Below are 15,197 nucleotides of genomic sequence, written 5' to 3'. Positions count from 1 at the left end.
TTTCCCTAAACAGTGATGTCCTAGTCACTAGATCAACAGTGCACAGGTGGCCCAGAAACCACACACATTCGTCACGGCCATGGCCAGAGTCTCAGATACATGGTGAACTCACTCAGAAGCTGCAGACTATTATGTTTCACTATAATGATATTTCCAGAAATAAAGAGAATTACACATTAATAAAGCAATGAAACTATGCAGGTAACCATGACGACTGCTGCAAATTCAATAACACTTTATACTCCTGAAGAGTTTTTCCTTCTCTCACCACCTTTTTTTTAATTGTCAGAAAGATTAGAGAAATTATGAGAAAGAACTGAGAAGCATCTGTATCTCATCTGTACTCTCATATCTCCAAAGATGTCATGGGTAGGCTGAGCTCATTATAATACCAACTTCACAACAACCTCTGAAAATGCCCTTCCTGGCTCCTACCTGCATATTTATCCTGAGAAACAGCCAATGCATGAAGCCCATAGACCAATGTCTTTAAATAACATTTGACCAGAGACTATTTTTCCAAGTCAAGTCTAATTTTATCCATTTTCTGAAATATACTTCTCCTTCTGAACCCTCACAAAAACAAAGGGCTTTCTCTAACGACATGTCCACAGAAATTTCTGAAAGCTCTTACATATCAAATCAAATTTCAGAAGATTTTTTAAAAAGACATAATTGAAATCATGCAGTTTTCCAATTAATCAAATTATGTTTTTGTTACTTTTTGTGTTTATTGCTTCGGACAAATGAGAAGTCAGAAATGGGAGGAATTATTTAAAGTTTCTCAAGAAATGTGCAAAACAAGTAACTTCTTTTTACTATATTTCTGCATATCCTCCTGTGATTTATCCTTAGTATGTATAGATTAACACTCAGGTCAATATGGAAAAAAAAATTAACTGGTAGAAAGAACACCAAAGGCCATTATCATGTGGCTGGGGGAACTTCTGACCTTGCTAAGGACGTATGTTAGAAATAGCAAGTCATTCACTGGAGAGAACGGAGCTGAGGCCGGTAAGGGAAAACCATCTACCTCTAATGCTGTTTCTCAATCTGCCCTTGTTTCTGGCTTCAAAGATGAAACAATTCATCTTCCCTCATCTTAAAAATTGCCATATCAATGGGATCTTTTTTTAAACTCTGTTTTGCTTTTTAGGTAGACTCTTCTTTTCTCTGTTGGTTTGTTCCCTTGTAGTCATTTTGCCACTCCTCAGCCCTGTGTCAGCTGCTGATGTCTGTGGCCCAGGGTGTTACTGACCTGCCTTCTTCCCGAAGCGCCCTCCTCTCTCGGCTCCCTTTCTCTCTGAGCCATTTTCCAGCCCCTGTGGTGGTGTCTTCTCAGTTTTTCCTTGTTGTAGTGAGGGTGTTGGCCAAAGCTCCATTCTCAGACTTCTTGTTTTCTATCCCAGATCCAGGCTGCCCTGTCAATTCTTGTCCTTCCACCCTGAAGGAGGAAGCCTTCCAAAATGCTCATCTGACCTCCCTTTTCTTCTGTTTAAAATCCTTCAAAAACTTCCCCTCAAGGTATTGGAATCAAGTTCAGTGTCTGTGGCCAGCACACTGGGCATTTTGGGGCCGGCCTTGGGGGACCTCCCAGTGTCCTTGCCTCCTTGTGGGACCACACTTCAGGTGGTTTGTCCAACTTTGGTGGTATTTCCTGACTGCATATGCTGTTCCTCCACCTGAGTCACCTTCTTTGGCCCCCCACCCCCCACCCCTGTCTCTCTAACGTGTAAATCGAACCATCTTCCTCATGCAAAACTTTGCTATCCTTTTGTTTCTCTAGAGATAAAACCTACACTAGCTGTTGGTATGTGAAGCTCTCCCAGATCTGAGCCCCTCCTTGTTTCTCTAACTACAGCGTCAGCTATGCCTCACCTTTGACTCCATTTCCAGATATATCCAATTAGTTCGCATTCTCTAAATGCATCATGCATGGAAATTCTCCCCAAATCGTTGCAACTGCTCTAGACTCCCAGTTTCAGCTCCTGAAAACTAGTTACCGGTGCTCTCCCCCACTTTTTGGAACTTTAAATTTTCTCCCTTGACTGACTGACTGTTTTTTAGAGGAACAATTTCAGTACCCAGAAAAGTCTTAGGCATAGGAGTATTGAGCAGTTATTTGTTGGGCAAATATCCATGAATGGGTTAATCTCTCACTATGCCTCCTTCCCATTTCCTGGATGAGGCTCACTTCCTGGGGATCACTCACAATGGGGGTCTCTCTCTTTCCAGTGTGAATAGCAGAGAGAACCTCATTTCTTCTTTTTCTGTTCCAGAGAGCTGCAGGTGTGCCCTAAGAACTTTGGATGCTATCTCTGGTGGCAGTAATGATGGGAAGTGTGCTGGGGACCACATGCCAAGAGGCAGAGGGGGTAGGGGAATCAAGCACACAATTCCCAGAGATCCCGGGTTAGTGTGGGCTGGGAGCCCACAGGAAAACAAGGGTGAGCCCAGAAGGATAAAGAAGACCTTTAGTTTTCTGTCCATACATTAAACTGTATAACTTGAAATTATCCAAAAAATATGTGGATTAAAGAAATTTCTAAGTATAGCCCTCTCTCCCCCAAAGCTATGATATCCTGATGAGAGAATGTCTCATATATATAAAAATATTCATTTGCATGTGACTTCTACCTTCTGTTCAATGGAGCAGGGGAAGGGGAGGAAAAATAATTTCCTTATAAATCACTTGCAATTCGTCCCAACCCTCTTCTGCATCTTACTGATCATAACGGAAGCTATTTGTTTCTCTTAATCTTTTTTCTTTCGCTAATAGTTTCTTCCATCTATTGCTGAATTACCAGAAAAAAGGTTATCTCCTCACTTTTCCCGTTAACCACTTAGGTTCTTTTACCCTCAGTTGCTCCTTTTGTGAAATGGGAATAATAATAGGGTTGTGAGGACTGAGTGGACAATATCTATACAGTGTTTACCACAGCAAGAGGGAGAAGAGTGATATCTGCTAGCTGTGCTCATGGTCCTTTACAATCCATTTATGAATGATAGAAGGAAATGCAAGAGATGAATCTCCGTTAAGGAAAAGGAAAGTAGTAAGTCTTATGATGACGTTAAAATATAAAGCTGGAGCCAACAACGTCTTGGTCCTCTTTAAAGGAACCAGAACTGTCCTTCAGAATTGCTGAAGTCACTCAGTTAACAACCTTATTGCTCACTCTCTAGTGCAAGGCCCTGTTCTAGGTCAACTGGAGGGCACAGAAAGAGACCATCAAAGAATTCCAGAAGTCTTGGCTATTTCTTTTCTATTTATGTAACGTGTATTCAATTTCTCAAAAGGGCAAAGAAACCTGCAATGAAATGCTCAGGGTAGTAAATATCAACACACAAAAAAAGACAAAAATATATGGTGGGGAAAAAGGAGAGGACACTGCACTAGGAGTCTCAGGTGAGCTGGCTATGGTGTGAGAGAAATCAGTGGCATCAGAACAGAGGCTGAAACAGCTTGCATTGGTGAAAGGAAGACCAGCATCAAGAGAGGAAGCCTTTTTTCCATTACTAAGTTGGAGGTACAGATTAGTGCATTGACACTTATACAAAAACTAGAGGCCCGGTTCATGGAATCTGTGCAAGGGGCTCAGTCTTCACAGCCCCAGCTGGCCCTGGCAACCCCGGGTGGCCCTCGCAGCTCTTCGCAGCCCCTTGCAGGTACAGATTAGTGCATTGACACTTATACAAAAACTAGAGGCCCGATTCATGGAATCTGTGCAAGGGGCTTGGCCCTCACAGCCCCGGCTGGCCCTTTCAGCCCCTTGCAACGTTGGCTGGCCCTCGCAGCCCCTCGCAGCTCCGGCTGGCCCTCACAGTCCCAGCTTCGTCTGGAAGGTCGTCTGAAAGGATGTCTGGAAGGTCTTTCAGCTGTTTGGTCTAATTAGCATATTAGCTCTTTATCATATAGGATACTGAGTAAAATAATAAGAGCTCTGTCCAGAGTGGTTTTGCAGAACAGGCAGCTTGGGTGGGCAGAGAGTGCCTGGAGTCGGACAGGCTTGGTTCGCATCTGGCTCTGCTGCAGAGTGTCTTCCCATCTGTGAAGGTCTCTGAGTCTCAGCTCCTCTTCTGAGAAACGGTGATAAAGATCTCGATGCCCAGATGCATCGAGATTAAATGAGAGAGTCGAAAGGAAGTGGCTGGCCCATGGCAGGTATTTAACAAAGATTTAGTACCTCTCTATCCCCAGGTACAGCCTATGAGAGGCATCATTATTTCCTGTAAATAGGTATCAATTTCAATAGTCATATAATTTTTTTCATAAAAATGGATGAATCATAGGTCATCTATCAGTACAATTATTTGGCTGTCTCATCTGCTGGATTATAAGCTCCACAAGGAGAGGGGTCTTTCCTGCTTTCCTTCTGGCATAAGTGGTAAGAAGCATGTCACACACAGTGTGTGATTCATCGATTTCTCTTGTAGAAAGGAACGGTTTTCATTGAGGATTTATTAATATGGTCTAAGTGTGTTGCTTTTTGGTGCTCAGCCTAAAACATACACGTGGCTTCAGAGACCCTCAAGAAAGAATGGCTTTTGCTCCATTGACTCTCAAATATCAACATTGACATTTGATGTTTGAACATCTTCAGGCTCCTCAAATTAAATCTGCTTTCCCTCCAGCACCAGCATTTAAGTGAAAAGTTTTAAGCTATTCCAAAATGGATTTTATTTCTTTTATGTTCTTTAGCTCTACAAGTTTTTAATATTATAGTCTACTATTTATCACTGTAAATGCACAATCTTTCAACTTCAAAACAGAATGAGCAGAGTTTATGAGCTTGCCTCAAAAATTAATTACCACTTACAAAACAAAATTTCTGTGGGGAAATATGTTCCCAGTTTCCAATGACTGGCTCATAAACTTCTGAAATCCAAGCCCATTTGTATTTCAAGGTTGTCTATAACATATCCATAAGATACCCTGAACGTCTTATCTTTATAATGTCATTAAGTTAAAAAATGTAATCTAAAGTGAAATATTTTGTGCCTTTGCTCCCTCTTTTCTTCCTCCCCTTTTTTCCTTCCTCCTTTTTTCTCCTTCCTTCCTTATCTCCTTCCTTTCCTTCCTTTCTTTTCCCTTCCCATGTTTTTCAAATGCAGTTTAAAAAAATCCCCTATATTCCAAGCTGCATTGGTGGGAAAAAAACCTACAAAAAAGTGTTAATATTATGACTCACCTCACTGTAATTCTGTTTATACGATTTATGGAAAAGTAATGAGATCCAAGAAAATAAAATAAAACTTAAAAAAATCCCACCAACAAGCAAAAAATCCTTTCTGTAGGAAATAGAGTTATATAAAAGTTTTATATTTTGTCCCATATAACTCAGAGGAAACTCATATCTCCTGTTAATTGCCATCTCTAATTAGTTACAGACAATTTAACTCCATAAATATTTTCAAGGATTAATAATAATTGACACATGCATTATGCTTTAAATCTCCTAAGAAATGTTAATATTGATTCATTTTTCCTAGAATCCTGGCATGGTGCCAGTATTTTATCCCAGCAGAAACCAAGGCAGAGATGCCACCTTGTAATCAGCTCATTATGGTTAAGTTAACCTGGTTATGCACATTTAGCCAGGTTTGTCTGTGTGTCATATCCTCCATTCAGCTCAACTCCAGCCATCAACCAAGGTGACTTTCCTCTTGTGTTCTTCCATTGACTCCAAAGAAGCCTAGAGACAAATTTGAGGGTTCTCAAACTTAGCTATGCCTCAGAACTATGTAAGGAAGCATTACAAGTACTCATGGTGCATGAGTCCCATCCCAGACTGAACCAATCAGAACCTTTAAGTCCTGGGCCCAGCAGGGTTGACCAACATAAGTACAACTTTCATGGCATGGAAGAGGAAGGCATTCTGCAGACTTCTACAAGTGGACTTGTTCTTGAAGGAAAAGAGGAGTTTCAATGGGGATCTGTGAAGGTTAATTTTACACATCAACTTCACTGGTCCATGGGGTGCCCAGGCATTTGCTTAAACGTTATTCTGGGTATGACTATGAGGGTGATTCTGGATGAGATTGACGTCTGGATCGGTAGGCTGAATGAAGCAGATTGCTCTTGCCAATGGGGGTGGGCCTCATGCAATCCATCAAAGGCCTAAACAGAAAGAAAGGCTGACTCAGGGGGAATTTGCTGACTTTTTTCTCTACCTGACTTTTTAAAGCTGGGACATCGCTGTCCTCCTGACGATGGTCTTAAGAGTTAGACTAGAACCTAGTACATTGCCTCTTCTGGTTCTCAGGTTTTCAACTTGGACGAAAACCTGAGAACCTGGTTTCTGATGGGCTCTCCAGGTGTCTCCCAAGATCACATGAGCCAATTCCTTATTATAGACACATGTCCTATTGATTCTAATTCTCTGGAGAATCCTGACTAATACAAGATCATATTTCTTTCAATCGTGTATTCTAGTATAAATATATATGAAGGTACAAAGAAAATGTCAGATATTTTGCAATGAAAGCAAAGATGGCCTCTGTTCAATTGGGCGAAGCTCTGGGAGGATTCAGAATAAAGCTTTTCATAAGACAACGTCTTCCGTTCTATTCACATACACATAAAGAATCTCATATGATTCTAAAATTTAGGAATGGTGAAACTGTGAATATAGCTTAAAGGCAAACATACTGTCTGACTATACTGAATAATGATAAGCTCTCTACTTCATATCTGAAATGTTCACTGAAAAGAGAAATAAACATTATCACCAGGAGGAGAAAGGAAGTGCTCAGTGCTGAAATTAGCAGAAGGGCAAGGACAAAGGGTTCTCAGGGGTTAAATCTCGTGGGCCTGGGGCTTCTTTTTTCATACTGGACCTTGATTCCCATGATCTACGATATTAAGTACCGGAAGTCATCGTGTACCTGATGGTTGATATTCCCTGCTACATTTCTCTCTCTTTTTCTCACCCCTTCTTCAGTGTCATCCTTTATTTAATAAGTTGAGAAGTGTTTTAGAAAGTACATTAAAAATTAGGCATATTAATATGAGAGCTCTAAATTAAAAATCAGAGCTATTTAGGAAAACATGTTCTCCACTTAAAAACATTTAAAAATGAAAAAATAAGGTGTGTGCTATAATTTAAAGCAAATCACCCTAAATATAGATAGATCAAGAAAATAAGGTAATATAATGGAAACTTTCTGAGTTTCCTATGTCAGAACCATTCGAGCAATACCAGAAACAGGCAACCAGGGGAAAGAATTCACAAGCAAATAATTTAGCATATGATATTTAGCATCATCAAGCTTGGCTTCAATATAAATTATTCTACAAAAGAACTGTTTTGCAAATGTGTCATCGGTTTTAATATGTTACTGTATAAAATATGAACAGTTTTGCAACAATTACATTCTGTAATTTAGATTTTTAGCTTAGTTGCAAGGCTTACTTATGTAACGCTACAAAATGATGAGTCTGGAAGGCTTGCGCTTATAAGGAAAAAATGCCTTTATTTTAGTGATTCCAGTATAAACTTACAGAAATATCAAATTACTTATTGAAAAATCCAGATGAAGTAAGAAGGAATGTTCTGGGAAGTTGCTGTTGACAGTATGTTGCCCTGATCTTATAGATGTGTATTTCCCAAGATTGCTTAGTGAGGATTATCAGCATTTTAAAAATAAGAATGGCCAGAGGTCTTCTACAGTCTGCTTGGAATGCTCAAGAAGGGCTGAGAGTCTCTCCTTCCCCTTCCCCTTCTCCTTCCCCTTCCCATTTCCCTTCCCATTCCCCTTCCCCTTCCCCTTCTTCTTCAAGAAGTATTGAGTCTAACTTTGTATAAAAACCCGAGAGCGAGCTTAAGATAATTAAGAATGAATTCAGAGAGAAGGACTTGCTCCCCAGTATTCTTCCAATACCCCACCTTGACTGCTCTGACCTTTGCCAGTCTTAGCCCCCTCAAGAGTATGGCAGCAAGGTCACAGGGAGGGAAGCAGAGGGGGACGTTCCAAAGTCATGTCAATCCAGGAGACTGGTCACTGACTACCACTAAGGTTAAAGCACAGCTCTATTGTCCAGATCCTAAAATGTCAGCCAACGTCACCAGCATGAGAAGCGCAATTGAAAGGAGACATTGTGCACCAACACAAACACGTCCAGCATCTGATTTTCCAGTATCTGGAAAGCCATATAGCAACAACAGCTGTCAACATCAGTGAGCATTTTTTCAACTACGACAGGTTACCATATGGGTGTGCCATGCCCAAGGTTGGTGGGACGAAATCATATCAACTGGGCAGTTTACAGGTGCAGAGAGGTACTTCTCTGTACCATCTTCTCTTTTTCCACTAACTACACCTTTACCCTTTGGGCATCTTCTTTCAGCAAAAATTTGAAAAGAAAACACCTAAAAGAAACAACAGTGGAATGCCAATTTCCAACCTGTTACAAAGTGCACTAAAATTAAGAGGGAGCATCATTCTTTGTGTATGTTAAACATCTTGGTAAACCAAACACCACATTGAGAGGCTAAGCTTTGACAATGCTGCGCATACCCTTCTGTAAGTTGCTTGTGAAATGTCACTTCTTGAAGGGCCATATTTCATTAACTTGGCAACACTCTGTTTCAAGGTCATTTCCAAGTGCTTGTCTTGTGCAGAGCAGCATGCGTGGAGCAGCACTAGCATGGCACCAGGTCAATCCATTAGTCATTGCTGGAGCGAGCTTTCTGTGGAGAGGCAGGCTGCTTCAAAGTCAGATGGGTTTTGGAGAAGCATGCCAAGAAAACTTTAAGATTTGAAATGTTACAGAAGAGAAGGTCACAACATCTTTTAATTGCCTACTATCCATGCAGAAGGTTGCTGTTCATATTTTATGCAAATATTACATATCTGCCCTGTGTGAAAACCAGCTTTAAAAATGTGGTGAGTTTGTGCATATGTCTTCAATTGAGTGTAATGCTGAGTGCCAAACTTCAACCAAGCTGATCAGACTGTAGGTCTCTGTGTAAAAGCCTGAAGTGGTGGAATCTAGTTGCTATAGCTGCAAATTAAACAAATAAATGAGACACCATGGAATGCAGCAAAATATCTGTGGTTTGATTAGTTCATATTTGCCATATGTGTGAATATTAGCAGTCAAATTCAGATTTTAAGCAACATTCTTTTGGTGCAACTGGGGGGAAATACTTAAAAATAAGTAAGAAGATTTGAATTATATGTCCAAGGATAACTATCTTACATTTTATATAAACCTTTAAGAAAGTTCATTAATTTTTCACTTTAAGCGTATATACAAATTCAGTGTTGCTAAAAATATAGGATTTCCACCAGTGCATTTTTCCTTCAAGTTTTAGACAGGGTTTAACACTAACCTGTTATTTGTTATATGATAATAAGTGAAAATAATTAGGTATAGGGAACCTTCCATCTCATCTTATATAATCTTGTCCTATGCTATTCTATCCTATTTTGAGGACTTATATTTATTAGGCTTACTATGTGGCAGGCATTGTGCTGTGCACCTCCATGGCCAACCTCATGAATTCCCACAACAAACTGAAACCAGAGAACACTTGAGAAATCAGTAGGCTCAGTCCCTCTTTCTAGGTGACTCACATGTCTGCATCTATTAGAAGCACAACATCCAGAAACAGAGTGGGTCTTTTTGGGTTAATCTGGTGTGAGAAAGAGAATGGAGCAAAAAAGACAATCTGTTGTGTGTGTGGTGGTGGCAGCAGGGTGGGTATAGAAAGAATGTTTACTAACGTCAATCTTCTTATCCTACTCATACAGACAGCAGCAATGTAAGCAGCAGCACATGGATGTATAGGATTATTAGATATATTATCCGGTCACAAAAATTAATGTATTTGGTAAGGATGAAAGGGGTTTATTAGGGGGAAACATTTCCACCCTTTGGCTAATCCTTGCATCTTTAAAGTACATCTTCATGGGATTAAGTGCAAGCTCATTCTCTGGGTATGGAAAAACAATAGGAAATAATCATTCTTGCTTAGATGAAAAGGAAAATAATCTACAATGCCAGGAATATTGATTAGTGTCCTAAGGAAATATGTTTGGTGAAATATAATGATAATTCATGTTTAAAGACTTCTCTTTAACTAGATGTTAAAAAAGTTCCATGGAGACAGGTCATTGGCAATCTGTTCCCAACTTGTCCACTGACAAGCCATGTGAACTTAGACAAATTACTATGCTGGACATTTGGAGGCCAACAGATGTAGCTCTGCTATTCAAAAGGGAAGACTGATCTTGAAAATTATAAGCCAATGAGCTTGACAAGAATGCTATAAGGTTCTAGAATAGGCCACTGAAGGACTAGGGCATGAAATTTAGAAAATTAAATTTCTATAGGTGCCAGTGACTAAGGTACCAGCCTAAGTTCACTTAGAGAAAATATAATCTTATTTCCTTTTCAGGAAGTGTCACAGCTAAGTGTTCCAGCCTGAGAGATTAAGGAAATGTGATAGAAATTCATTCACTTCATCATTTATTCACTCATTCACTCTTTCAAAAAACATTTTCTGAAACCTGCTATGTGCCAGGTGCACTGAGTCAGATGATGGGAATATGATGAGAAGACCAAACTCTTGCCCCCAAAGAATATCCATTTCAGAGAAATGTGCCAACAAAATGCAAGTACAGTGCAAGGGATACTATAGCAGAGGTTCATATTAGGTAAAGAGGCTCAATAACAAGAGACAGTTCTATAATGTAAGGAGAGGACTGATGCATGAGTGCACTCAGAGAATAAGTAGCATTTTGACAGGGAAATGAGGACTGGGTGGACACTCGGTTCTGGAATGTCCTGGAGGGCAGCTTGGAGGGGCCTTGACAGGTCTGGCTGGAGTTCTGTTTTAGCCACAGGTTAGCAGAGGGGGATCCTGGAGACATCCCGGAGCAGCCTCACCTTTAGAAGAGGTATAAATGGGCTCAGGCAAGTAAGCCAGTATTCTTAAGGGGCCAGGCAGTTTGGAGACAAATTCGTTAGCTTTGATTCAGAATCAAATAGAAAATAAATTGGGTTGGACATTTTCTAGTGGATTGCTTTCCTTGCTTCTCTATAGCTAACCATTTTTCTACATAACTTAAAAGAAGCATGCAGATAAGAGGAGGATGCAGGAACCATCAACCCACTCTTGTTATCTCCATGGTCCAGAGCCAATGTAAGGATTTGGAACAAAAATTTTGGACTCAGAAGTTTCTTTTCCCACTTTAGCTAAGCATGACCAACACAATGCCCCCTCAGGAAATATATATATCCCAGCCAACTTGGGGAAAGCAACACCTCTCCTTCATAGGTAAGTTTTGTCCCTAGGGCACCATTCACTTGTTGCCAACTCCCAGCCCCTACCCTTTTTCCGTACAAGATCCCTTATCACAGAACTGTCTCTCAACTATGGATACTTAATTATTGTCCTGTTTCTCCATTCTGAAAAATGGAAATTGTTTTTATTTTCATACTGTCGCCCACCTGGCCCTTCTGCCACCACATATATCATCTTTATCTAAATACTTGTTTTGACCTTTAGACTCCAAACACTTCTCTCCAAGCATGGCTACAACGTGGTTAAAATGTACTGCCCTGAAAAATCAATTGTTTTGTTACTGACTTAACCCAGAGTGTAACTTTCAAAGTATCTTCAACTCAATGGCACAAACTTTGGCACCTCAATTCAAAACAAATAAAACATGATTTTATTAAATCCCAATAAATCCATTCAGTTTTCCTCAAGTTCTTAGTACTGTGCCTTCCCCAGAGCTGATCCTCTGTTCACATTGAGTTTAACAAGATGGAATTTGCTAGATATACATATAAGGGTCTTACATTTTGTGTATAAAAATGAAAATAAAAACAACTTTTAAGTTTTAGCTTAACCATGCAGGTAAGAATCATGTGGAAGTTTTCATGTAGAGTATCATAGAACTACCAAAAATGTTAAAGCTTGGACAATACAAACAAGCAAGGACAATGGCTAAATCACTTAGCTGTGCACCTGTCAAATCCTATGAAATTGTAAATGAATCTAGACAAGCCTGGTAAATGAGCATGATGGTGAATGGCCTGTATATCATTTCTTCAATAAATATTTGCTGACTCTGCACTAAATGCCAGACATTATGCTAGGTTCTGGAGAAAAAGATGAAGAAAACCCACAAACAGTTGCGGCCCTTTATGGCCTCATAGGCCACTGGAAGAATAAACATGTAAATAAACAGTAACCAAACAATGTGATAAGAGAAGTCATAGGTGTATGAACAAGGTGTTCTGGGTGCACTGAGAAGGCACTCAGATGCCTAGAAGACTGAGGATGGCTGATGTCTAAGAAAGGAATGTAGCAAGAAATCATAACATCGGATTTTCTAGAAAGGTAACTGAGGCAGGCAAGATGTGGTGAGGAGACAGACAGTGAGGAGGCAGAGAGATGGGAGGTAAGCCTGTTGCCTCCCTCAGTTGAGACATAGTGACACCTAGGACAAAAGAAGGGATGGTGGAGGTGAGAAGGCTTAGGCAGACAATGGAGCTACTTTGGAGCTACATCTGATAGGAATCGTTAACTGTGGGGGATGTGGTAGGAAGAGGAGCTTGTAGATGCATCCTGCCATTAGTAAGATGGCAACATGAGAGGAGTAATGAGATTCAGAGGAGGAGTTAATGTAACGAGTTAGTTTCAATATGTTCATTTCAAGGTTGTGTCAAATGCGAGTGTGATGCTCCTTGGGAAGGTGGACCAGGAGGTACAGACTCAGGAATGACCCAGGTATGGCAGAGAGTGAAGTCATGAGGGAGAGTTCTCTTGGAAGAGAACATGAGAACAAAGAGGACTGGAGTTTGAATCCTGTAGAATAGATGAAGGGACTGGGCAGATTGAAACTTGAACAGAAGACTAGTTCCTTGCAACAGTCTATCTTATAGCTAAAGACTCATGGCTGTGGCCCACTGCGGAAGCTCCATCACTGGAGATGCTCAAGCAGGAAGTGAAAGGGAATTTGCCAGGATGCTGTTCAGGTGATTAAAGTGTCATATGGCATATGGATAAGATGATCTTTAGAATCACTTCCCAAGTTTAAGGTTCTGGAATTCTGTGCTCCCATGATAGAAAATGCAGCTTCTTTCCGCTTCACTTTCGTTGGCAGCTGTCACTGATGCTTGCTGAGGCTGAAGCTTCAATTAAAAGGGAACTGGAAAGGATAAAGGAATAGCCTTCTGCCAAGGAGTTGGGTCTGTGGCTAATGAATGATCTGTCTGTGGTAGTGAAGAAGGAAGCCAGTTCCTAAGACAATACCTTCCTCCCTGCTCCACCCCCGCCCCTGACAAGGGCAAATGAATGAGAAACATATGAATTAAGTTTACTTTGAAATATCGATGGATTTAAGGATTAGGGGTAAAAGACTTGAGTAAACCACACTTTGGGTTTTGCTGACCCAAAAACATCTGAATATGACTTACAGACCTTTTGATGAACTCACACTACTGCTGGGCCTGCTCATCTATTAGATGTAGCAAGAAAAAGGGCAGAGTTTAAACCAAATATTATTAGCCTTGAATTTTACCCTTGCATAAAAAAGTAGTTCTACAAAGGAATTTGTGATGGCAGGAAATTGCTTTAAAAAGCCACTGGCTCTTACCCTAGAGGAAAAATAACTAATACCCAGATGAAATAATCAATATGGAAGAGCTTTTCAATAAATTTGATCCAGGCTATTATATAACTGGCCTGTAGCTCGTTTTCAGGCACCCATGTTGTGTTCTTTATTCATCTATTTAGCCCGTCTCAAGCAGCAATAATAACATGACATGTACCAACCAATAAGACCTTCTGAGAGGGGGGAAGCAAGCCATGCATGCAGGATTTAGCTGCAGTGCAGCTGGGATTGAAGAGTGAAGTAAAATACAAGTAAGGAAAGAAGTGAATGGTTTGGGTTATATTTTCTGTCAATTATTAGGAAAAGAAAAGATAAAAAGTGGAGGAGAAGAAAACAAGAGAAAGCATGGACATGCAATATTGTAACAAATATTCATTGATTGCCCATTATGTGGAGACACTGTTCTAAGTGCTTGGGATAACTCAGTAACGAAACCAAAGATCTCTCCTTATGGAAATTATATTCTAGCAGAGGAAGATGGACAATAAGGCACAACTACAACATATAAGTAAAATCATGTACTATGTCAAGGATGATAGGTGCCATGAAAGGGTAAAGAGCAAGATAAGGAACTCTGGGGGGCATTGGGGGTTGTTGTAATGCTTAATGGGCTGAGAAGGTGATTTTGAGCAAAGGCTTCAAGGAGGTGAAGGAGTACGCCAAGCAGATTTCTAGGGGACATCATTCCAAAGCAGGAGGGTACTTGATGTGTCTAAGAAACAGTAAGGAGGCCAGCTCAATCAACTAACATCTATCTATATATATAAAAACCCAAGAGACCTTTCAACCATTCGACTGGTCGCTATGATGCACACTCACCACCAGGGGGCAGATGCCCAATGCAGGAGCTGCCCCCTCGTGGTCAGTGCGCTCCCATAGCGGGAGTGCCACTCATCTGACCAACAGGTGCCAAACACCGGGCTCATGGCTGGCGAGCGCAGCTGCAGTGGCACAAGCCTCTCCCACAGACACTCCCCCTGCGTGTCCCTCCTCAACCTGGACCAGGATCATGAGGCATTGGGACTGACTGGGTGAGAGCCCGTGGCTGCTTCTCGGTCATAGGCACACCAGTATCACCCTGGGATGGGCACATGGAGACCGCAGTGGAGCATCAGTAAGCCTACTGAGTGGCGGTGGCAGGTGCAGCAGGGCCGGGATAAATGGGAGTGTAGTGGCGCCCGGCCCGGCTTGGGCTCCTCCTAGGCCGCCTGCCACTTAGTGCACTACTACATTCCTTGGGGGATGATGGACTGTAGGTTTTGGCCTGATCCCTGCAGTCCATGCTGAGGGACCCCACCAATCCGTGCACCGTGTCTCTAGTTGATTTATAAAAGAGTTACTGAGTACCTATAATATGCTGAGCACTATACCAAGCACTGCAGGGAAAAAAAGTTAATCTCCAAACTTCAAAGAGTCTGTATGACTTAGCCATTGTGCCTTCTTTAACCTAGGACATTTTAAACTTTCCTTCCCCCAGTTGTCTTCCCATCTCCTTACTTGACATCCCTCCTTTCTGCAGCCATCTCTCTTTTCACCCATGGCATTACCACATTTTCTTTTCTCCT

The 15,197-nt window shown here is 41.0% G+C and overlaps 1 protein-coding gene across 8 annotated transcripts in view; it reads right to left on the bottom strand.

Annotated features, from left to right (window-relative positions):
* AIG1 (androgen-induced 1) overlaps nucleotides 1-15,197 on the bottom strand; it is a 189,386-nt gene that overhangs the window by 102,186 nt on the left and 72,003 nt on the right. Inside the window, exon 4 of one of the 8 annotated variants that reach the window (XM_015558510.1) lies at nucleotides 5,602-5,693. The exons of the other annotated variants lie outside the window; for them this stretch is intronic. Within the exon in view, the coding sequence (XP_015413996.1) occupies nucleotides 5,631-5,693 (63 nt within the window). The 3' untranslated portion in view covers nucleotides 5,602-5,630. Of the gene's footprint in view, nucleotides 1-5,601; nucleotides 5,694-15,197 lie in introns of those variants that run through there. 8 annotated transcript variants of the gene reach the window in all.

This window comes from Myotis davidii, unplaced genomic scaffold (assembly GCF_000327345.1).
Source record: "Myotis davidii unplaced genomic scaffold, ASM32734v1 scaffold292, whole genome shotgun sequence".
In the NCBI taxonomy this organism is placed as follows: domain Eukaryota; kingdom Metazoa; phylum Chordata; class Mammalia; order Chiroptera; family Vespertilionidae; genus Myotis; species Myotis davidii.
This window is presented reverse-complemented; position numbering and strand designations above follow the sequence as displayed.